The sequence below is a fragment of the Cryptotermes secundus genome, unplaced genomic scaffold (assembly GCF_002891405.2).
Source record: "Cryptotermes secundus unplaced genomic scaffold, Csec_1.0 scaffold1, whole genome shotgun sequence".
Lineage (NCBI taxonomy): Eukaryota > Metazoa > Arthropoda > Insecta > Blattodea > Kalotermitidae > Cryptotermes > Cryptotermes secundus.
The window spans coordinates 413963-438972 of record NW_019738952.1 but is presented as its reverse complement, the minus strand read 5'-3'; the positions used below and the strand labels follow the sequence as shown (position 1 = coordinate 438972).

Here is a 25010-nt window from a genome sequence, read left to right as displayed (position 1 = left end):
GCGGGGGGGGGGGGGGGGGGAAGGTGCGCGGAATCATTGATACCAAATGGGGTCGGACCGACGAAGGCAGACGACAGAAACACTAGTATAAATAGTTTGATTATACTGTTCATATTCTTAGCTGCTCTTCTGCATTATACCGTTGCGTGTAAATTCCTCTAAGGTTACTAAAGTTCTCACTTGCAAGTGATGTGATATATGCGAGTATGAATTATTTCAAATGACAGCTTGAAACTGCGGTGGAATTGAATTTTATATGCATTTTGGGGCGGACTGAAGTATATAAAGGCGCAATTAAATATATATATCATCATCAGNAGCAGTCTTCTGGGATGTGGCACCGTGTAGATGTGGTGTTAACCGACGTTTCGGAGGAACGTCGGTTAACACAACATCTACACGGTGCCACATCCCAGAAGACTGCTTTCTTCAGTCACCGCCGTGAAAACCTCAAATCTTACGTAACAAAATATAGTATGAGAATGTAATGCATTTACGTATATAAACAGAATTTAATGAAGTGAACTGACTACCGTAAAAAAAGACAACAATTTTCAAGCACTGAACGAAAAGCCGCTCACAGGCACAGTCATGGGTTCAATATCAAAACATAATTGCGCTTCGAGTTGAGCAACTCGTCGCGCTGCTGTGTATACGTAAAGACGCTTGGCATTGTATCCAGCATCTCGAGTGAGTGTTCGTAAGGGCACGATCAGGTGGAAGGACAAACCCCATTGGCTACTGTGCATTCGTGTTACGGACAGGCCTGTAAGCACAGCTGATGCATGCAAAGAATTCATGTTTACGGCTGTTTGGTTTCGCCTAGGATTGTCGGAGGTCCAGTTTGACAACGTGTCATCTTGGGAAGAAGGGTTGTATTCGTGTTGACAGGAAACGAATTTCATGCCAAAAGCAGCACAAGAATTGTATTACTGCCAAGGCTTCCCCTCAACCCTCCCACTCGGGCAAAAGCAAAAGATTCCGATAGATAGGCAATTAGGACCGCACTGTCCTGCCACCTACCGGTTACCCGCCTAACCTAAATCGCATGGTTGTAAGTTTGGGGGTGAACTGCTGTACCATCAGTAAATGACTGGGCAGAACTTGATAAGGGGACTTATGATCAAGGAAGATGGCCGTTTTGCACTTCTTATCAAACCACAAGCGCTTAAAGGACGTCGGCCTCCATCTGAGAACCTCGGTATTGAACAAAACGGGAGGTTTGCACTCTTAATCAAATAAACAGAATGTGCCACAAGCACTCAATCCGACGAGACTACCACATTTTACTTATTTAAATTACACGTTTCAAGGGCCAAGTACCCCTGTCTCTGACATTGTATTTCTCAGGAAGCACTTGGCTGCAAAGTAATGAAGTTGAACTTGAAGTTTTAACTTATATCCACTAGATGATAGTGAGACAGAAATTTTCCGAACATTGTGTAACTCGCATGTGACTTTTTTCCCCTTAGCACTACAGCCCCAGTGGGCCCGGGCCTACCTCCATGAACTTCTCCGTTCACTTCGGTTTTTCTAGATCTTACACATTCGGTAGGACTCCTTGGGCGGGTGATCAGCTCGTCGCCAGGCCTCTACCTGTACACAAACACAGAAACTAAATATCCATGCCCTGAGTGGGATTCGAACCCACGATCTCGGCTTCCAAGCGAGGGAAGACAGTACATGCCTTAGACCGCTCGGTTACCGTGACCGGCGCATGTGACGTTTGGACACAGAAAGTAACATGACAGAGCCGTGCACACCTGTCATACAGGCCGGGAACGTAGCAGTATAAATACGAGACTTCGGATTTGCTTTCGGCCTGGTACATAACGCTTGAGTTCACGTCACTGTAGCTGTTGATTGATATATTGGCTGGTATTGAAGGGAAATTGGTGTACATACAGCTGATCAGCTTGTCTTCCACGCTACGAGTCCGAATGTGTGCTAACGAATCTGACGCGAGTAGCGCGTGGGACTTCTCTTGAACGGCCGAACGATATGCGGCAGGCTCTGAAATAACCGCTTTATATAACAGCAGCAACATAAGAATACCACCTACAAATCGAGTGTCAAAGGTGCCACTAAGAAGTTCTCTATAGGTCTGATTTGTTGAACGAAAGAAACTGATGGAGCTTTGATCTTGTTTTATATACTGTCTTTTATCTCTTTAAATCCAAGTGGTTACTGTATATACTGCCTGCCTTGACGTACTAGAACTCTGCATTCTGCCCACATAATATGTCTTATGGTTCTCAGAAGTAAACGACGGTTGTTTCCCTATACAATATGAACCGGTTGATCTTTGTAGCCGAGACGTATTGTGTTTCCGGGGAGGTATGAACTGAATTTTTATGTACTATTTAGAAGAAAGTCTTCATGAATAAATAAACATGAGCGTAATTTCGCTGCAGTACCTTTGTCTTCGTCCTGCAAATGATAAAGAAACGTGAGAGGTATGAAATACAGGCATGGTGAACAAAATTGAAACGCAGGCAACCAAAATGTTGCAGCCAGTTCTTGTATCTAACACTGTAACGTAATGTACTGTTGCACCAACTGTGAACGTTCTTACTCTCTGGAGCAGCGGCGACCAAGACTTTCGCTGCTCGCCACGTGTTGCAAATAGGTGATTGCATTGTGGCGAATACATGAATAATAAATAATATAGTTCTTCGAATCCGTCAAGTACGATCTCAAGAGGACTGTAGCTGTTACAGCACGAGTTGGAGTAAAAGCCCTGAGCTCGGCGCTGCAGTGTCCCGTGATTCACAAAGGGAATAAAGGTGTGCAAAACTGTTAACATTTTTGCCGGCGTATGATGCGTCAGTCGGAAGTGCTAGATGCTAATAACGATTTGTGCAGTGTTTTTGTGTCTGTGATTACATGAACTCACCAATTTTTTATTAGTTTCATTCTGGTCCGTCACACTAACAATTACAAATATAAATCACTCCGTCCAATGTGACCTGTAAGTTTAGTACTACACGAAAACTCAACACACTTAGAGAGACCGAAACATGTAAGGGTGTTGAGTTTTCGTGTAGTAATAAACTTACAGGTCACATTGGACGGAGTGATTTATATTTGAACTCACCACTTTCACCGCACTGTCTATCAGAAAGACCACTGGGCGAATCCCTCCTCCCTCAATAAGATATCAGTTGATAAAGGGTTAAGACGAATATCTTTTGGTTTTGATTGGGCAAATCATCTTACACAGAGCGTTTTATGAGTGAGATTATTCTGATACAGTATCTTACAGGTCTCACATATTTACTACAGTAATTCCTTCAAAACCCCGATCACAGTGGCTGCACTGCCCAACTTCTTCGCTGGGATCGTGGGTTCGAATCACACCCGAGGCATTGATATCTGCGTGTATTCTGTGTGCGTGTTGCCTTGTGGAGGTACTGGCCTTTAGACGGGCTAATCGCCTGTCCAAAGAGACTACGAACTGCCTATACAATTCGTAATTTCTGAATGAATTATGAATGGGAACAGGCCATAGGGCCAAATCCATCAAGGAAGAAGAAGCCGAATTTCTTGAAAACAACTTCATTTTGTATGACTTGTAATCAGGAGATGAACAATATTACCCCGATAAGACCTTAACTGGGAGTTCCGCTGGTACTTGGATTTTGTGTGTGTAGTTTGTAAACTTGTAGGCTTATATACTTGATTAAGTAGCGTCGAGAAAGTGCAGATAAGAAATCCTCTTGCCCTTAATAATGTAAGGGGACCTGTGTTATAGTTTGCGTATAATAAAGAAATTCAAAATAACTCGAAACTGGCTAAGTGTTGAAACATGAAAAATAACATCGGATTTACTGCCCTGTACTGTTCTGCAGTACGGTGACTGGTTACCTAGGATAAATTGGATTTGCTGTACTTTGGCAAGTAAATTGTAGGTAAATTTTCCGTAACAAAAGAAGCCTCTGTGTGTATGTGTGTTCGTGGGGGAAGTACAAGTATGCTTGCTCATTGAATTTTAAACTCTTAACTAATTATACACACGACCGAGAATATCAGTGCAAGCATCTCTTGTTGTTTATTCGCCATTAAGCCGAGCTCGTGTACATCTGCACTCGAAAAAATTTCCTGAGTTTAAAGTTTCGTGCTGTAGCCGTTTTTAAACGACAGTTTAGTAATTTAATGTGAACTGGAGATCGATGAGAAAATGAAGCAACTCCAAATGTGGGTTCTTGTCGTTTATTCCATATTTTTATGGATTCGCGAAGAGTTACATATTCAGGTCAGTAAACCAGTCGAGAATCCGATTTCACGTAACGTACACGAGTCCTCTAACATTGCGGACCAGCTAAATAGTACATAGAATGAAAAGGTTTATGAACCATGCGAAGTGGGACGACAATTTTTTGAACAGGAAACAAACATAACAGTTTGGTGGTGTTTTAATAACTGTCGCGTTCAAGGTTATCGGAGCGTTACTAGACAACGGCGGAGGGAGCCCTCTCACCTCCGCAAGATGGCGGCAACAAATTATCCTTCTTATATTATTTTTTTTCACGATGGTAATATCATATATCAAGGCGAGTTTGCACGTACTAAAACAGAACAGGCATAGCAGAAACTTGGCTTCTGGTTGTTAACTTAATCCCGAAGTTTCGCAGAGCGGTACAGATGCGTGTGTCCCGCCATATATCCGGGCGGGACACGGAACACAGTCCCGCCAAAATCGGGACGTGTGGGATCCTCAAATTCAGCGGTGGATTAGAACACTACGCAAGTTATAAAATTTGCCAGCATATAGTAATGGTTTTAAGTGGTTGCTGTATTAAACGTTGTTTGTCAAGGTCTTTTTTTTTTCAAAATGTGTATGTGTGTGTATGGTGTAAAATTAATGCAGTCAAAGTCACATTGCGACTGACGGTCAGTCATAGGTCTTGGTGTCGAGCCCCATCTGGGAATAAGGACCAGTTACGGTCTTGTTTTTGTGGGGCGCCCTCTCTAACGAAAGGATGGGTTTGTCTTTTGTATATGCTGCTGGGCCTTGCCAGCGCAGTCCTCCTCGGGTCCGAGTCCCTTGGGATTCGTGACCATATTTTAATTTCTCAGATTTGAGACTCCTATGACTCGCAAGTATCATCAAAAGCTTTCTTACAAGGAGTCACCGAAGAGTTGGCAGTGAGAGAGCTCATTGTCTGTTTAGAGTCATTACATCATCACGCACAAAAATAATATGTAAAATTGATATTCTTGTAATGCTGCACTTTGTTGAGAATTTGATGAAACCAGTGGCACCAAGCAGAGCGTACTGTTTAGTTCTCTTTTTCCTAGTCTGAATATTGTGTGGCTGCAGAATCAGTGCTGCCAAGGTCAAATGCCCTTCTCTAACTTAAAAGAAATTATTTGCGATGATGCTCATTTAAATTTTGAATCTCTTCGTGCATTTTGTCATGCCTTTATTTAGTTAATTTTACTTGTTTCCTTTCCAGAGCGGAAGCTGTTCGTGGGAATGCTGTCGAAGAAGTGCACAGAGAATGACGTGAGGGTGATGTTTGGCCCTTTCGGAACAATAGAGGAGTGCACGGTGCTCAGAGACACTAATGGACAGAGTAAAGGTGCGTTGTTTCACATTGATTGAATTTAAATTTCCAGACATTGTGGCTTTTAGGAAAATGTTCTGTAAATCCGATGCAGACTGGCTTTCCTAATCTAATTCCTGTCTTGGTTATTTAAGTCATTATTTCTTGAAGCCTCGCAGTAAGAGCATCTTTTTGTTATAGCATATAGGGCGATTGAAATAGTCTGCAGTCTCCTCTTTCTTTCCACAGTATGTGCTTTTTGATTTCTTGCCCGCACTTTTCCTCCTTGAGGCTTTCCAGTACGTCCCTAAACCTTCTGTTGCACAGGTCTTTTTCATTTAAAATTGTCTTCTGATGTTCTCTGTATTATTGTTATGCCCTCTTTTCGCATTTCCAGACTACTGTAATAGTTGGCCTCACAAGCCTTTTAACAAATTTGAGCCTGAATTTCCTGCATAAAACCGTATTTCTAATTCAGGCTGTCCTTGACTTTTCTTTGACACTTGTAAACAATTTTTGCAAGACTTGCTTTAAAAATCCGGGGAGAGGCAAGACATGTCGACAGTATTGTCAGAGGCGAGGGAATGTTTCGGAGGAGAAATCTGTGCCTTCTACTGATTCCTGTTGTCTGTGGCGTACCATTACCATATGTAACAGAGGCAAAAGGTAAAAAAAAAGTTAAGGTTATCCCTGTAACAGGCCACGAAGACCCAGACGATTGTGAGAGGTTAAGGCTCCCACATCTTCTAGAGAATCGGCTCACAGATGGCGTAAAGTTATCAGCCTTACGCGCCGGCCGCCCTTTACACCCCAGGAAGATTCCTGGTAGTCACTTCTGTTAGAGGCTGAGCCGACCGCAGGTTAATAGTGCGGCTGGAAGGACTCGAACCCGCGACTTTCAGGCTTGTAGCATAGTGCCTCAACCAGCTACGCTACCTTAACGATTCTCTTTCTACCAGTGTAGTGGAACAGTGAATGTATACTGACAATTTCAGTATCGTTCTGCGGCTCAGTGCATGTGTATTTCACGGTCCATGGGACAGAGTCCTTAAGAAGCTTTTAGTCACTCATCTTGTCAAGGAATTCCCCGATTTCCATGGAACTGTGTTCGCAGTAGCCTATCAGTGGATTGGACTCTAATCTGAGCCAGTTGAATCTGTTCCATACTCTCACACTGTATTTGTTGAAATCTATTTGGATACTATACTTTCCTCTCTGCCTATGTTAATTTGAGTTAATTTGGCTTAGTGGTTAGAATGTTGCATGCGTTAATAATCTTCCTCATTCTTGATTTCTTGCATTATTTTGTGACAGTCCCAAATGTACAGGTTTACGCAGAGAGAGAAGTATTATTGGGAATAAGTAATTTAGAAGGACGAGATTGTGGATTACGTTGGGGTACTGGATTTTCTTCAGTTGACCTAAACCTTCCAGCCGCACTATGCCCCTGGGGTCGACTCAGCCTCTAACTGAAATGAGTACCAGGAATCTTCCTGGGGAGTAAAGCGCGGCCGGTGCGTAAGGCCGACAATCCTACCGCCATATTTGAGCCGATTGTCTAGATAATGTGGGACCCTCCACGTCTCACAACCCAATGGGCCTTCACGGCCTGTTACAGGGATAGCTTTACTTTTACAATGGTATTTGTTTGAACGAACTGAGGAACACTTCAAAAAACCTAAGCCAGTCTTTGGACAGAGATTGAGATACAGGTCTTTGAATGCAAAGCAAGGAGTGATAACCACAACTTCAACGTTCGTATATGCAAAGGGTTAAGACTAGGTGACCATAGAATTAAGTTCTAATTATACCTGTAATTATATCAGCCATAGAAATTTCACCAAAGATACCAGCAAATCAAATTAAGGAGCAAAGTATGAATATCAAATTTGCCACAATCCTCAGAAATGAGTCCTATACATCTGTCTCAGTCTGTGCAGTTGTGATTCACTGGGCACTGTAATGAAGACTTCTTGTATAACTCGCCCAGAACTGAGAAGGAAACTGGCACTGTGTGTTGTGAATAGAGCGTGATTACGGCCATGACATGTTTGTGTGCGCGCCCGCACATGTGTGGATCTGTGTATGCAATATCCTTCATATATACCAGGAGTCCAAAGCCATCAGAAACATTTAGAAGAGTATATTAACAAAGAAGGTTAAAATGTCACAGCGAATGTCATCATTTGATTTGGTACTTTTTACGTGTTTACGTGTAGTATGTGTCCAAAGGGGACACGGGGCAGCTTGGTTAGTTGCGGCATTATGCTACAAGTCTGAAGGTCGCCGGATCGAATCCCGATGAGGTGTTTTTTTGTTTCAAATTACCTAATCCTTCCATCCGCACTATGCCCCTGGGGTCGGCTCAGCCTCTACCAGAAATGAGTACGAGGAATATTCCTTGAGGTAAAAGGGTGACCGCCGCGTAAGGCTGACAACCTCACCGCCATCTGTAAGCCGATTGTCTAGAGAAAATATGGGAGCCTCAACATCTCACGACCCTATGGGCCTCTACGGCTCGTTACATGGATACTTTTAACCTTTTTACCACGTCTCCAAACTTTTGTACTGTGCTAGACGCCTATATTCTTCATCATCAAAAATATGTAATTGTTTTAGTTATATTCTCTCATTTGATTCCTGAATTATTCAGTGATGCTGTTTCTGCTGTAGTAGTCTGTAGAATAAAGATGAAGGATTATAATGAATGAGTAGGTGAGGATTACGAAGGAAGCTGTCATGGCCTGTTTCAGGATACGTCTGTGACTAGGTGTTGTGTGTAATGTGCATATATCATAATATAAAATAATACTCTGAATGAGAAGTTCAGCCTCATCACATAATATATATGAAATTAATTCAAAGCCACCCTTTATAGTATACAGGTACCTGTTCTTAGATTTGTATTCATGAATTTATCGCCCTTCTCGAACAGTGAATTCATTTGCATGAAGTATTTCCAGATTCAGTTGAAAAATGGTGTCACATCAGTTCACACGACTTCGATTTGACTTTCATTGGTTTCATGATAAATTTAATTCTCCTTTAAATAAGGGGAATATTGGCCTGTATATATAATAGGATAGGGGGTCTTCAGAATTACATATCCTCTAAACGATGGTTGGCAGCATACGCAGTAATGCCTCATAAATTTTCTTTGTTTGAAAAGCAAGTGGAGAAATGAATGGACATGCTGATGAAGGTATATTATTTTTTTGTTGGTGGCATTGATTTATTAGGTGTCATGTCTCACTTCGCAGTCATTCAGTATATAAAAGGGAGGTCATTTGTAGGGGAAATACTGGAGTCATTATCTGGATAGTTGGAAGTGTAGGTTGACCAATATTTTGTGCGTCTACTTTGACAGTTTGACATGAAGAAGACGTTGTTTGTTAATATTGTCACGTGTATCAGTGACTAGATACGGGGTTCGGATTGGATTTATTAACCACCTACAGGCCGTAACCACAAAAAATTATTACACTATTGCTCATTTATACAATTTATAATCACTTCTCACTAATCTTCTTAGTCTATTTCCACTGGTATTCACTATCCGTTTCCTGGCAACGGATTTATGACAAAGGAACTATGAAAGAGTCACTAAATTACACATTCCCAATATTGATGTACTCTAGGTCGTGTAGCGTCACACACTAAGTCTTCTAAATCTTCTCCTGGACTCCTCACTAGTCGTAATTACAATTAGTTCTTACACCCTCAAGATTACTGTAACTATAGCACATAAAGTCTTCAATGTATGTCAGCACTTCACAGCTGAATCCTCACAACTCCTTTTCATAACAGCTTCGTGCCCTTGACTCACGGGTTCTTACCTATGACTGACTGCAAGCGACCTTCACTGGCCCATATAAACTATCGGCACGGACCCCATACAAAACATATATTATTGTAGACATCTGTTGCTTAGCATTGGGCATGGCCTAGACCACATTGAAAACAAGTCACGTGATAGCTATCTTGCCAGTCCACTGGCACGCCGACTGTTGCATGTGCCTGTTACAGGGTGTTTATCGAGTCGTTGCCTGGCAATGCCTTGACATGTCACAGTATAAATTTTTAGTTATTCACAGGTAGCATATATTCAGAGCATGTTCATCGGGATTGTGACATTGTGTAAGACATCTTCAGGGGGTGAAGGACTAACATGAAGATGGCGGAAACTTATTCCTTTAAAACGCTGGTATATACTTAATACCACAATATATCACAACTAGGAACAGAATTAGAACATTGTTTACAGACCTTATCATCAGTTTGTCCCTTGACCCTGAATGGCAGGAGTCCATACACACTCAGAATTAGGGAGGGAAGAAGAGGAGGACCCCCCCCCCATTCAAGTACTCTGCTGACCTGTGAACACGAGTAATACAACTGTAATCTCCTTAGTTGACACGCTCCCGAAGACAAGGATCTATAACTGATCTCATTCATCACGTAAAAATTTGGGTCTTTGTGATTAAGAACTATACACAGAGTGAATCATAATTACATACCTTAGACATAAGCATCGTGTTCTACACTTAAGAGGCCAGCAGAAACGGTCATATAAATGTATGGTCGCAACTGCTTCGTTAGTGAATTCGGCTGCAGGTTGCATAGGTAAAGAATTTTTTTTAATGCTATTGGGGTGGGACTAAGTCCCTTGTACTGCGGCCACTTCTGGCCTATTGTACCAGCCCCAGATGATAGGTGAGGGCGATTGGCAGGGGAAATCGAAGTACTCGGAGAAAACCTGCCCCAGCGCCACTATGTCCACCACAAATTCCACTTGACCAGACCCGGGATCGAACCCGGGCCGCCGCGGTGGGAAGCCAGCGACTAACCGCTTGAGCTATGGTACGGCCTAGGGTAAAGAAAAGTCGAAAAATAATATGGTTATGGGTAAAGAATTTATTAGCTGTGAACAGAACAACATTTGGTCAATTACTGACGGTCCACCATTGCAGGCAATGGTATACATATATAAACCAACAATTAGGAATGACAATTCACTTGGAATTAGTAGTTAGTGATAGTGCAGTGGGAGTAGTAAACTTTGCCACATCCGGAAATGTAATTGTCAAGAGTACAATTCTCCCACATCCCAGCATTCATAAATTAACTGGCAGTTCTCCTGTTGGAAAGAGATGCAATCAAGTGGACCATATTTTGATTGATCGGAGATGGTATTCAAGTGTACTTGATGTCTTGATCATTCAGGGTAGTGTATTGAAACACTGATCACTGTCTTGTTGCAGAGGTTATGGAGGGACTGGCAAATTCATTTACACAAAAGAAGGGTAAAGCTATTCCTGTAACAGGCCATGGAGACCAGTAGGTTTCTGAGATGTCGAGGCTCCCACATTTTATAGACAACCGGCTAACAGATGGCAGTGAGCTTTTCAGCCTTATGTGTCGGCTGCCCTTTACTCTCAGGAAGTTTTCTTGCACCCCAGTGGAACCCATGCCCATAATGCAGCTGGATAAGTTAGAGAACTGAAAAATCCAATGATTTCATTGGGAATTGAATCCATTACCTTCTGGCATGTGGTATAGTGCCTGAACCAAATATGCTACCACATCCCTCCAATGAGGAATAGTATCAGGTTAAGATCTCAGACAGGTTAGCAACGTTGGAAAACCTGGATGATGATGATGATGATGCTGTAGTTATTAATAGAGCTTCGGAAACTGTTAGAGAGAATATAAACATTTCAGCCAAAGGGAGCCTAGGCTGCTGCAAATAGAAGCAGCATAAACTGTGGTTCAATGAAGAGTGTTCAAAACTATCAAATTAAAGGAAACAAGCCAAATTGCAATGTTTACAGGATCCAAGCCAAATGAATGTTGGATAATCTGTACAGTGTAAGATGTGAAGGTAGTGGACATTTCAGGAGCAAAAAGAGGGAATATCTGAAAACAAATTTAATGAGCTTAAATAATGCAGTAAGAATAAGACTAGAGACTTCTGTAGAGGAATAAATGAATTTACTAAGTTACTAACCTAGAACTAACTTGGTAAAGGATGAGAATGGTGGTCTGCTTGCAGATTCCCACAACATATTGAATATGTTGAAGGATCACATCTCTCATCTGTTGAGTATATATATAGGGTTAATGATGTTAGACAGATTGAAATACTTGCAGATGAGCCATTATTAAACTGAGCGTAACCCTTTTGAGCTTGAAATTGCTATTGTAAAGTTGAGAAGGTGTAAAACGCCATGTTCTGATCAAATTCTGACAGAACTGAGTCAAGCAGGAGGTGAAACATCATGTTCTAAGATTGGAGACCTCGTTAATTGTGGGTGAAATAAGGGAGAATTGCTTCAGCAGTGGAATGAGCCCTTATTGTACCAGTTTACAAGAAGGGCTAGGAAACTGACTGCAGTAATTATCATGGGATACCACTAGCAGCTTCAAACAAAATTTTGTCCAATAGCTTTCTCTCAAGGTTAAGTCCATATATAGATAAAATTATTGGGGATCATCAGTGTGGGTTTTGACATAGTGCATCAAGTACTGATCAGATTATTTGAATTCCTCGGATTCTGAAAAGTAATAGAGAGTGCAGTGAGCAATACATCAGCTGTTCACAGACTTCAAGAAAGCATATGATTCAGTTAGAAAGGAAATATTGTACAGTATTCTCATTGAGTTTGGGTTACACATGAAATTAGTTAAGGTTATTAAAATATGCTTAAATGAACCCTATAGTTTTGTGTGTATTGGTGAACATTTTCCTGATAAGTTTCCTACCTAATATTTTCAAAAACAAGGAGATGATTTATCACCATTGAATTTAAACTATGGTTTAGAATATATCATTATGAAAGTTCAAGGAACCCAGATAGAACCGAATTTTAGTGGAATTCTTCATCTTCTGGTCTGTGCTGATGTTGCAAATCTATTGGAGGATAACAGAAATATCATGAAGAAAACCCAAAACTCATAACTGATGCTATTAAGGAGGTTGGTATAAAGGTAAACACAGAGAAAAATAAGTGCATGTTGATCTCTCATCACCAGAACTTAGAGCAAATTCATAACATAAAGATGCCTAAGAGATCATTTGAAAATGCCCAAATCCAAAATACTGGGGAATGTCAGTAAAAAATAAAAATTTTATTATTGGAGAATATAAGAGTGTATTAAATTTGGGTAATGCTGCAGTTTGAAAACCTTTTGTCATCTTGTCTGCTGTTTAAAAATGGAAAAATCAAAATGTATACAAAACTAATTTTTCCTGTAGTTTTATATGGGTGTGAAACTGGTCTCTGACTTTAAGAGAATCACATATTTGAACAACAAAGGGATGAATTAATAGAAAGCTTGAGACAATTGTATATTGAGGAGCTTCATAGCATGAACTCTTCCTTAAACATAATCAGAAAGACTAAGTCAAGGTGGGTGCGATTGGTAGGGAAGCATGCATTAGGAAAAGAGGAATGCATGCAGGGTTTTGTTGGGAAAGCTAAAAGGAAGGAGGGTAGTAAGAAGACCCAGATATAGGTGGGAGCATGATACGAAGATAGGATGAGGTGGTATGGATGGGATTAATCTGGCACAGGATAGGGACCAGTGGCTTGTTCTAGTGAACATGGTAATGAGCCTTCAGATTCCATAAAATTAATTCTTGAGTAGCTGAACGACTATCGACTTCTCAAGAAGGACTCATCTCTATGGAATTTGTTGGCCGGTTACATCTATGTCGCAAGTAATATTTTACTTTCAGAGTTTCCAGCCGAAATCTTGTATGCATTTTTATGTCTTTCATGCATACTACTTACTACATCATAATCGTATGCCTTGATTTTATCCATTAATAGTATTTGGTGAAGAGTACAAATTATTCAGCCCCTCACAGGAAGCTTTCTGAGATCCCCTAATATATCATCTCTGTCAGAACCAAAAATTTTCAGTATCTCTTATGTATAATTTATCACTATGCTTCCTTCTCTAAAAGTGAGACTAAATTCCACACCCATATAAACAGCAGGAAATTTAAGAGTTTTTATACTTTGCTCATTTGATTTGTAGACAGATGAGAAGACAGAAAATTCTGAACTGAATGATAGCAAGTTTTCTCGAAATGTATTCTGCCTTTAACTTCTTCATTGATGTAATTTTTATTTGCTGCAGTTGTTCAAAAATATCTGAATTGTGCTTTAGAGAATCATGTTTGTTTTAGATGATTTTTAATTCCTTATGTGGTATGATTTTATCTTGTCTGGTGCTGGGAGATGAATGTTCTCTTACAAGAGTTCTAATTTTGTTTGTTATATTCTGCAGGCTGTGCTTTTGTTACCTACACATCTAAACAGTGTGCCATAAATGCTATCAAGAACATGCACCATTCACAAACAATGGAGGTAAGGTCATACTTCCCATACTCCATTACTCTATAAAATAGTGGGAATGGGTCAGTTTATGTTGTAAATGGGAAATAAGTCACTCAGTTATTGGCTGCAAAATTATATTATATGAGACAAGAATAATTAAATAAAATTTATTCACAAAGTTGCTCAGTTTGGGATGATATAAATAGACTACCTATATTCCCAGGTTCAGTATGATTGCATGAGCCATGGGTTTCAACAGCATAGTGCCCCCCATTTTAAATGTGGCTAATATTAAAGAAAGCCATAACTCTTAAACCATGTAGATATATATTTATAGTTCAGTTGTTTTGCTTGTACTTTATTTCTTACACACACATTTAATTAATATTCAAGTATTTAGAATGGAACTAGTGTATCTGTAGCAGATAGTTCTGAATAACGTTTTATAACAGTTCCTGAACAGGAATGTTGGGGGGAAAACCATGATCACACATTGTTTCCATCATACTTTCAGTCACATAAAGGTATTTATGGTTCTCCAGAGTATGGTGATAAAATATAAAGGAAATTTTATTATAAGTTTTGATAAGATAATTGCATAGTAGCTAGACATACTTTTTACTTTTCTTTATAATTGCCCTGCCTTTCAATGCATATGGTCCAGTTGTCCACAGTTTTCCTGATTGCACCAAAATAGAATGTTTTGATTGGGCTGTCATTACTTCCATGACTGGTGCTCAATTCAGATGCAGTTTCATCAGTATTGATTCTTCAGTCACACTGGATATGCTGATTCGTCTGCCCCTTAACCTCAGCATAGACTGAATGTCATAACTGACACTCGTCTATCCTCATTTCAGCTTTTTTCACCCATTTTTAAATTTTCATCTTACTCATCCAGTTGTTACCATGATGAACTGCCATTCATCCGTAAATTTCACTAGTTTTCACATAATCTAACCATGAAAGTTACTGTTCTTCCTTGATGAATTGTGTTTATGGAACATCCGTGTTAATGTGTCACAGTATTATCAATACTCCCAAGTAAGTGAAAACCAATTAAGTGTGAATGTGGTGGGGAAGGATCATACTGTTCATATCAAGCAACTTTTATGGTGCTTCCAGCTTCTTTTCCTAAGTACGGTAAAGGTGTCTTCAGTTTTCATTCAGACTAATTGTACTTCTAAATTACGTGTTTTTATGCAAGTTTCCATCATTGCCTGACAAGTCTGGTGAGTTGTATAAGGTTAAATTTAAATCCCATTGTCAGTGAACAGAATATACGGTTAAGTCTGTGATTGCAGGATTTCAGTTCTGAGTTTCTGTAGGATGTACCATTTAAAATGCAGCCCATACTACAATCGTGTCCTGTGGTACACAATAATTATATCAGAAGCTGTTCCTTCCCTGTGTAGTGGACTGTCCCAGCTGTATTATCATGACATGATAATGTCACCATTATTATTTGGCTGCTGTTATTACCAGTTGTGCAGGTGGAAGCACGGTGTTTTCATGAGTACACCATCTGTTCATTCTTTGACATTATTTTGCGTAAAAATCATTTTCTGCTCTTAGTAAAGCATTTAGCAGTGTCTATTCTAACAAGGAAGTACCAGATAAGGTAACAACAGTATTGATATGACCTGACGTGAACTTGTATATACAGATATCCTGCTATTTACGAAAGTAATTCATTCCGCATAAACTGTAAGGTGTAACTTTGTAAACTGAAAATGTAAATCCCATTATTTTAGATGTAAAATATGCGGACACATTCACAAGTCCCAGAAAAATCACACAATATTTTTAATATATGTAGTAAATTTGTGTTAAAATAAAAACAGTATCACTGCTTTATGATATTTATTGTTGCAAATAGAACTTCACGTTTGTTTTCTCATAGCTGATGCAGTGCAATGCTGCAGCTTTTAGCCAGATTTATTGCTTTCCTTTTGTCTAGAAAACCGGAATGAATGGCCGTGGGGATCCGTTGCGCTGACCATGCGACACCCTCTATCTGCTAAAGTTGGCACTAACTTCGCTGACAAGCAGCGATCGCTCGGTCGGTATAATTTGCTTGCGGACTACAGGCCAAGGGTTTTTTTTTTATTGCTTTCTTTAGTTTTCTTTGGATTATCATCACCTCGCACAGCAATTCTTAGTTGTTTGGGAATCATGGTGGATACAAATAACACAGTCATGGATAAAATGATGTAAGCAGCAGGAGCACAGCTGATTCTGTATGATCACAAAGAGGCATGTGGACTGAATGGACTAGGAAGGTGGGAGATGTTCTTGGGTATGAATGTCACATCCTCCCCATTTGTAATGTATTTATTTCTCCATGTTCGCAAAAAGACTTGTTATAAATGTGAGTTGCTCATTGTAGCGAAACCGAAATTCGATAAATGAAAAATAGGTGCAAATTAACACATTGTATTCAGGCAAAAAATTAGTAAATCAAGTGTTTGAAAAACAGGATAGCTGTAAGCTTGTAGTTTGGGATGTGTTTCAAATGGTACACATGGTATGTTACTGCTTAGTCATAAGTTTTCATTTAATGGCGAAAGATAAATATATGTGTATCCAAATGTTGAGATTTACTTTCATTAAACACCATACTCATCAGTAACTTTGTTCAAATATGAAACTCGACTTTCTGTATATTCAGAACTGTCAGACAATAACAGTAAGACAGTCCATAACTAATGCATATGAAACATGAGACAACTGACATTGAGTGTATTATTTGTTAGAAGTTTTGAGGTTCTGATAGTGTCTTCTGGATTGTGGTGCCTTATAGTCTTATTGGTGGATACCATCGCTTCAGGCGAACTTCCTGCTACCATTTTCAGGTTCCAAGTGTGTAAGTTGTCAGTGTGAACTGTACTACTTCATATTCGCAGCTCTTTACTTATGATTTGCTTTCTTTTTTCTTGTAGGGATGTTCATCACCATTGGTAGTAAAATTTGCAGACACACAAAAGGAGAAGGATCAGAAAAGATTGCAGCAGATGCAGGCGAACCTGTGGAACCTTGCGGGAGTCAATATGGGGCCACAGTACTTGGCGGTAAGTACTTTGACAAATGACTTTACATGAGGTATAATTGTTGTGTTCTTGTATTGATATTGTCATGATTTAGGGTGACTGTAGACAGGGTTTTGGATAATTACATTTATTGATGACTTACTGTACACACCCTTCAGAACTGCAAGTAACAACAGCACCATCGTTGGTTTCTACTCGTAAATTTCACAAATTCGTAGAACACGCTAAGTCTTCTCAGCCTTCACTAGCCGGTTCTTGGTAACGGTTCTTAACAATGAATATTCTCCAAATTCTATGCTCATGTTGTTACTGTCCGGCGAATATCGCTCAACTGAACTCACTCAGCAGATTCAGAGTCAGTTTGTCTTGACAACAAGCCCCTTGAGACCCACGACCAGCATTTGTTTTTCAACTGAACAATTGTGGTCATAGTCCTTCTGTAACATCCTCTCTAATGAGACCAGCATGAGTCTGATGAGAGGATGAGCCAGTGCACTCATTCTCAGATCTGAGTCCTGTAGCCCTACAAGTCGTACGAGACGACGGAAAAGGAATCCAGTGCCTAGGGGTATAACCAGGCCGCCCTGTTTCTGGGGGATGTAATTTTTTAAATTTTTTATTTCGCTTATTAGGGGGTGGAGTCCAACTGGGTCCACTGGGCACAGTGGCCACCGTGCCCGGGTGATTATGATGATGAAGAATTTGGTGAAACGAAGATTGGCAGGGGAAACTGAAGTACTCGGAGAAAACCCGCCCCAGCACCACTTTGTTCACCACAAATCCCACTTCACCAGACCCGGGATCGACCCCTGGCCGCCACGGTGGGAAGCCAGCGATTGACAGCTTGAGCTATGGCGCGACCTTCTGGGGGATATAAATACGGGGACCAGGCAGTCCAGGTTGAGGAAGTCGAGACAGTAAAATGTGGTCATGAGTCCCATGAGACTCGGACATGAGAATGACTGCCCTGCCGAGGACCAGCAGCGATTGTAAATGACGGCTTGTCACCATGGTGAACTGATTGGCAGTGAACTGCCTGTCGTAAAGTTACTCTGACTCTGGAAATAAATTAGTTGATTACCCCTCTTGATAACTGTGATTTGCCACTCTTCGATAAAATACTTTTCTTTTGTATTTTCTAACAGCATATCTAGCATTTCCATTGCATTCTCCTAGCACAAATTGCATGTCTGCTAATTCGATAAATGAAAAGCCACTTTCCGTGCTGGATTGGTATGTAACATGCTTCCCGAAATTAAATTGTTTCAGACTCACTTGAAAGTAATACGTATTAGTGTTTATATACCTACATTACAGTATTACATATTTGGAGTAACATTGTCAGGTTCTGTAAACACTGAAGTTTGTCATGCAGTGGATCTCTGTGAACACCACATGACACAAATAACATGCTTTTCAAACATCTGTTCTCCAAAATATAATGGCAGGGGCTGACATTTCCTAATGGTTATAAACCCTTCAAGGAGGACCTTTAGGGTACATATTTATATTAACTTTTTTGTTCATTTTAATGTCCACAAACTGTTCTGTAAAATGTGCATGTTATAATTAGGCATTTTATATATTAAAATATATTACCATACAAAATGATTGATTTTCTAACATTTTCTGCTTTGTACTTGTATGTTGGCCATGATGTTGGTGTCATTTGTAACTTTCATTCTGTTCTTACACATTGTTTGATGAGCTGCATAAAGTGAATACATAATGGAGATGGTTTGCCAGTCCGTCCGCACTTTTGAGGAAGTAATTGGTGGATTTTAATGAAACTTGGTACTGAAGGTCTATGAAGTTTTCAGATTAATTAATTATATTTTGTATTGGTCCAGTAAGGGTCACGCTGTATATGAAGACTGGAGCAAGCTTATTAACTTTGTTAGGAATTTTTCATTGTTCAAAAAGTTGTTACATAACAGCCTTCTTTTATTTTTTAAAATTTTGGATATTTAACAGAGTATGCATAAAAATAGTTTCTGGCCTTATGCATATACTTAGTGATCAGCTTTGTAGGGCTAGAACAATGTGTGCAGTAAACAAAAATCTATACCAGTGGGGTTACATAAAATCATGAAGAATGTCTTTGGAAAATATGTGTACTGCAAATTAAAGTACCACTTTCCACACCTTTTACAAAATAGCCTGACACTTTTTGCATATGCCAGTAGTAAGAAAGTTAATAACAGTTAACATTAATTGAATGGGAGTTCCCAAAAAGTTATTGGACTGAAAGGGGCGGATGTGGTCTGCTCTCTCTGTTCTTGGTCACGTATGTGGTGCAGGGAGATTCTCACTCTTGCCTTGCGCCTACATCATTGCAGCTGCTGCAACAGATTCAGGCATCGCAGAGTGCAGCGGCGGCAGCTGGTGCAACGGCAAATGGGCAGCCAGCTGGTGCAAGTTTGTCAGCGCTAAGTACAATGCAGCAGCAACTCCTTGTGCAACAGCAGCTTCAAGCCGCGCAGAACTCGGCAGGTCTGTGTGAGTGATGCTCGAGTTAATTCCTGATCATTAAACGTCCTACTTGTTGTTCGTAAGTTACTTTAATGATGTACTTTCTTCAAGGAATGTGACATTTTGCAAGTAAACCAAATCATAAAGGCTTCTAGGTTTCACATCTTGACACTTCATCACATTGGGTTTATTTTATTGAATTTCAGAGCTATTGTACTGAGTCTCTAATGGACACATAATTTTACAAAATACAGCACAATCTAATTACTTGCTTTAAGTTTGTGATGTTTTGAAGGCACCCTTGCAAGAAAGAGGTTGAAAACCAATCCAGTTTTCTCTGAAGGAGTCAGAGGATGAGCTGCCTCATCCTGGTGCTTAGGTCTGAGAATGCAGGATGCCAACTCACCATAGTACTTGGATGCCATTATAGAAGCCTGGGTACATGGCCAACTTCATATAGAGAAGAATGGCTTAAAAATCAGCCTGTTGCCTGAACCTCGCACCACACATTTTAACCTCAGTGCTAGATGGAGGAGAGTGGTCAGTTTCACATTCTGATGTTATCACCAAGGAGAAGATCTGAAATTGGGTGGATTTCAGAACTGCTTTGGACATGACCACAAATAAAAGGATCCTTTATCTGGTGTGATTCAGACTTCAGCTGTTCAATTAACAGCATGTCACTTTATTTTAAAAATATAATTCTTGTGTAGATGTAAAATTGCATACCAACCATGCAAAGTATTGTACAATTTTACTTTTTATTTGATGGTGATTACGAATGAATCACTGTGAAATTTGTCAGTAATATTCATAATTACTAATAAGGGAATGGTATAGGAATCTCAAGATCACATTTATGTGGGTGATTTTAATAAGATATAAGAAAATTGAATAAATGAAATTTTATCTTACTTGTCCTCACTTGTAACATATACAGAATCACACTGTGGTTCCTAATTCTTCTTAGCTAGAAAGTATTGTCAAGCAAATAGTCATAAGAGAAAAGATGAGAGCTCTTCTCTAGAGGAGTAAAGCCTGTGCGGTATCGTCTGGCTGTTGTATTTATATCGTCACATTGTATTGACTGAGCAGTGAAGTTGAGTTTGAAATGGGTTTCATTTCACACCAAATACTCTTCTCTGCAGCTGTTCACAAATAAATATAATCATTCACACAATCTGTTACACTGATCTTGCTTCGTCGCTCGGTGTTCTGTCGTCATGGACCGTCTCTTTGGCCCTCAATTTTCAGACTCCATTGTTACAGGTTCTTCCAAATGTGTTCTGTCACCACCAACTCCTCATTCTGTCTTATCTGCTGTCCCTATATCAGCTTGTTGTGGATTGACTAAACAGTGCTGAGCTCAGCAGTGCTTCAACTTTTTGGGCTTTCCTCTTGCTCTGAATTCATATTTGGCTGTGATGTTGCCTAGTAGTGAATGCATATGTAATATATTTATGATTCCAAGATTCTGAATTCCAGGTGTCCTGTCACATTGCCCTCTTCTTAATGTTGCTTGTTCTGAGAAGTGTCCAGTCATACTGCCCCCATCCCTAATGGACTTCCCTACTTCATGTATGGTCAGCCTCAGAAATAGCGCTAGAATGTCACACTGGTACATCATGTTCCAATACCTGATCCGACGACTGTGGTCAGTGGTGTCCATCCTTACTCGACAACAACCAGCCTTCACTTTGTGTAGAATTGACCTTGCCTCATCATTTTTCATCTGCTCCCTCCTTAAGTCAGTACATCCCATATGACATGGCCCTCTTGAGGGATCGCTGGCTGTTTATAGCCATCCTGACAGGCAGTTCTTGGGGGGGCGGGGTTCCCTGCACTCTCACCCTGCATATAACAGTTAAGTGGGTGGCCTTTGAACCCAGTACCATTGGACTCTCCGTTGCCTCCAAGGGCCATGCAGTTATGACTTGTGGACAGAGCCAGTACAACCTCTCTGCCACTGTTTGCATGGAATGATGAATGTAGTCATGCCCTTGGGTGCCATAAAGGCACTTCTTCCAGACCCAGTTATAACATATGGTGCCCAAAATCCATAGATGTGTTGCTGGCATGCAAAACATCCAGCCCCAAAATGAACTCATTGGCACCTGGCCCTCAGAGGGTGCCATCTAAGGTCAGCTTTACCAGTGCCCATTCAGGTGAGGGAGAATTTCCTCTGGTACCATCTGCAGGACATACAGCCAGGTCAGTTCTCTCTGGCGCAGTCATCACTGGTGCCCCTGTGTCAGTGGTCATGAGACATGGCTTGTCCTCTATCTTGTCCTTGTCATTTAGGTTATCGCTGCTTCTCTTTGTCGACACGCTGAGTATGAAAAGAGGAGCTGGAAATGATCATTGTAGTGCATTCTTCCATATCCCTTGGGTCCTAGTGGACCTCCTTCCAGGCATCCTTGGGCACATCTGTCACCAGTCTCCCCTATGATGACTGATGTCCACACACTACCAGCACTTGGGTCACTCAGCCCTGCAGCACTTCGCCTGTAGCGGCTATGTTTTCATGGGGGGCAGGCAGGATTCATTATTTGCCTCCCTTCAACCCAACAGAAGAGTTGAAGGACTTGCAAGCCACAATAGATTGATTTGACATACTTGTATTACAACTATCAGACAAAAAGAGTGGCTAGTTTAATCATTTAGTACAGCATTTAATCTATTGATGGCATAAGTGTGGCATACTGCTATATAGAGGAAAGAACAGGCTTTCAACTGACATATGCCTCTGCTAATTTGAAGGTCATTTGAAGAATAATTATGGGGTTTTCTGTGCAGCTACATTTACCTCGAAGCAGCCTTGGTGCTTGTAACAGTTATTGTGAAGGCTGTTTGTTCAAAGGGTTAGCTGTTTTGTTTCAGGATGGAAAGTTAATACTGTTATCAAGTCAAAAGCTACAATAGCTTATTATGTGGTTATAAAACCACAATGGATGGTAGACTACAACTATTTTGGAGTCCAGAATAATGGACTGAGGACCATTACAGTAAACAGCAGAATAACTGTAAAGAAACAGTATGAACCCTTGTGAGCTGAAGAATAGTGAACACACCAAAGCCTCAGTAAGGAAATCCAGAGAGAGAAAAAAAAGAGTCGCTCCAAAATAAGACCAAGAAGAAAAAGCAACTTCTTGATAAATAAATTTAAACTACATGCATTGCATGTGACACTTCCACCATAACATCACAAGGAACAACTGTAAACGAATTTTAAGAATTAAGATTCCTATTGTGTTTTATTTAAGACTGTTGATAACTTTATTACCTTTTGTCAATTTAGAATATACAGATAATGGGCTTGAATCATAGCACTGCACAGTGAATGAAAACAGAGTAATTTAAGCATTAATTTATCCATGAACCTTCCTCTGTGAAAGTATGGACACATGTAAATTGATGATAACTGTACAGCATAATTTCAAACCACCTGATGATTGATATGACGGTCGATTGAAGCATGTAGTGCATCAAATCCATAATAAAGGGATGAAAATTTATTATATTTATGGTTTTATAAAATAAATTATTTAATGCCATATGCAAGAATTCTGGATTATAAGTGTGTGCGTATGTTGAAGTTAGATTGGTCAAGGTTGCTTTCAAGTCTCTTTGCAAGAGGAACAGTAACAGTATAAATTGTGTGGTCTGCCAGTAGGTCTCCAGAACTTGGCAGCCCTGCAGAATTCCACCGGCCTCAACCTGAGTGGATCTACAGGGGGTGCAGCGACTGAAATCAACCAAACCAACCTCCAGGGACTGGCAACACTGGCAAACCTTTCAGTGGCAAACCCCAGTATGTATCTAGATCTTTAGCTTAAAACTTTGTTGTTTTTATGCGTTCTTCACGAGAAGTGGGGTTATCGTACTCATCCACAGTGGTTCTCCTCTGAAAGTAATAAATGGATTATTTGAATTTTATGTCGTGATCTGCTGTAATACTGTCAGGGAAATTAAATATGCATTTGTATTGTTCCTTACTCCATGTGAAACCAAGATATAAAACATTTACTTAAAAGTGGTTTGTTGTCATGTTGGCCCAGAATTCAAGCTCCATAATGCATTTAATTTATTCAGTGATGCTGTCAGAGTTGATGACAGGATGATAATGAATATGGCGCACTTTGTGGAGTGAGAATTGGCAAGGGAAACTGAAATACTTGGGGAAAACTTATCCCTGTGCCACTTTGTCCACCATAAATCCCACATGAGTTCACCTGGTAAGGCATACAGGTAGCTACAGTGGGAAGCTGGTGACTGACTGCCTAACTATGGGGCAGCCCCAGAAAATTGTGAGTGGTTGCCTCATCAGTTAGAGGCCTTCCTGTGTGTTGTTTAGTAAATTTAGTATTTTATTAATTTTAAAGCCGTCACTTAACCTGGCAAGAAAAAAGAATGATGTAACTACTTATGATTTTAAGTGGCTGGTCTTTTACACATTAAAGTTAACATCATTGCCTCCTCTTTTGTTAATTTTTAAACCATGACTTACCTAAGAAAAAGAATGTTACTGTAGTCCTCCTTTTTCCCACTGTCTAGGACAGAGAGTTGGTAATGGCTTAAGATACGAACCTCAGTTCATACATGTTTTCGGTACAGTGAGTATGCAATGAAGAACAAGGAATCTGTAAGAAATGAGTATCTGGGGCATTGAGGCTTATAGAGTTGCGAAGATCACATTTTGGAAGTATTTCTGCTCCATTGGAGTACACGTTTCTTCTGGTATTAGACTGTTATTCCTACAGCCATCAGTTGTAGTGATAGGTGCTTACAAAATAGGCACTAGTATAAAACAGCTATTCTGCATTTCAGCCTTTCATATGTGAAGACTCTTGTTATTTTGTCACATGTTCAAAGTTTCAGTAAACTAACAAAATTCTGTCCATGACATGTTATTTGTGTAATTCATTACAATCACTATAATGATTACACAATATCTAATCGGTGACAGTTTCATACAAATTTTCATTATTAATATTTACAAGGCCATGCCATAGCTCAAGCAGTTAGTCGCTGGCTTCCCACCGCGGCGGGCTGGGTTCAATCCCGGGCCTGGTCAGCTGGGATTTGTGGTGGACAGAGTGGCGCTGGGGCGGGTTTACTCCGAGTACTTCAGTTTCCCCTGCCAATCTTCATTCCACCAAATTCTCCATCATCATAATCACCCGGGGCAGGCTATAATAGGCAGTGGCCGCCATGCCGAGTGGACCCAGTTGAACTCCCCCCCACTAAGCGAATTAAAAAAAAAAATTTAAGGTCTATCATCACTGTGTGAAGAAACCATATGTACAAGGTGTGGCAATAAAGAAACCGGATTACTTTTATGACTCATTTCCGGCCACGTCATTGACGAAGAGGAGGGTAGGGCATTGACCCTTGGACTTCCCTCTACCGTCACACAAAGTTTCATTCACGTGCATCGGTTAGTCTGGCCGCGACCATTGTTAGAAGCGGATCGTGTTTCTGAGCTCCGTCGGAATAATGCTGAGTGCTAATGCAGAACAACGTGCTAACATCAAATTCCTCACAAAACTTGGAAAATCTGCCACTGAAACTTACAATTTGTTGACAGAAGTATA

At 40.3% G+C, this 25010-nt stretch overlaps 1 protein-coding gene across 18 annotated transcripts in view; it reads left to right on the top strand.

The window, feature by feature from the left end:
- Window positions 1-25010, top strand: part of LOC111871350 (CUGBP Elav-like family member 2) — a 1228155-nt gene that overhangs the window by 1154488 nt on the left and 48657 nt on the right. For 14 of the 18 annotated variants that reach the window (XM_023864400.2, XM_023864397.2, XM_023864399.2 and 11 more), the window contains 5 exons: window positions 5460-5585; window positions 13845-13924; window positions 16837-16965; window positions 19245-19443; window positions 23087-23227. In XM_023864400.2, the coding sequence (XP_023720168.1) occupies window positions 5460-5585; window positions 13845-13924; window positions 16837-16965; window positions 19245-19443; window positions 23087-23227 (675 nt within the window). The remainder of the gene's footprint in view (window positions 1-5459; window positions 5586-13844; window positions 13925-16836; window positions 16966-19244; window positions 19444-23086; window positions 23228-25010) is intronic. The other 4 variants (XM_023864398.2, XM_023864392.2, XM_023864391.2 and 1 more) reach the window with 4 other exon arrangements.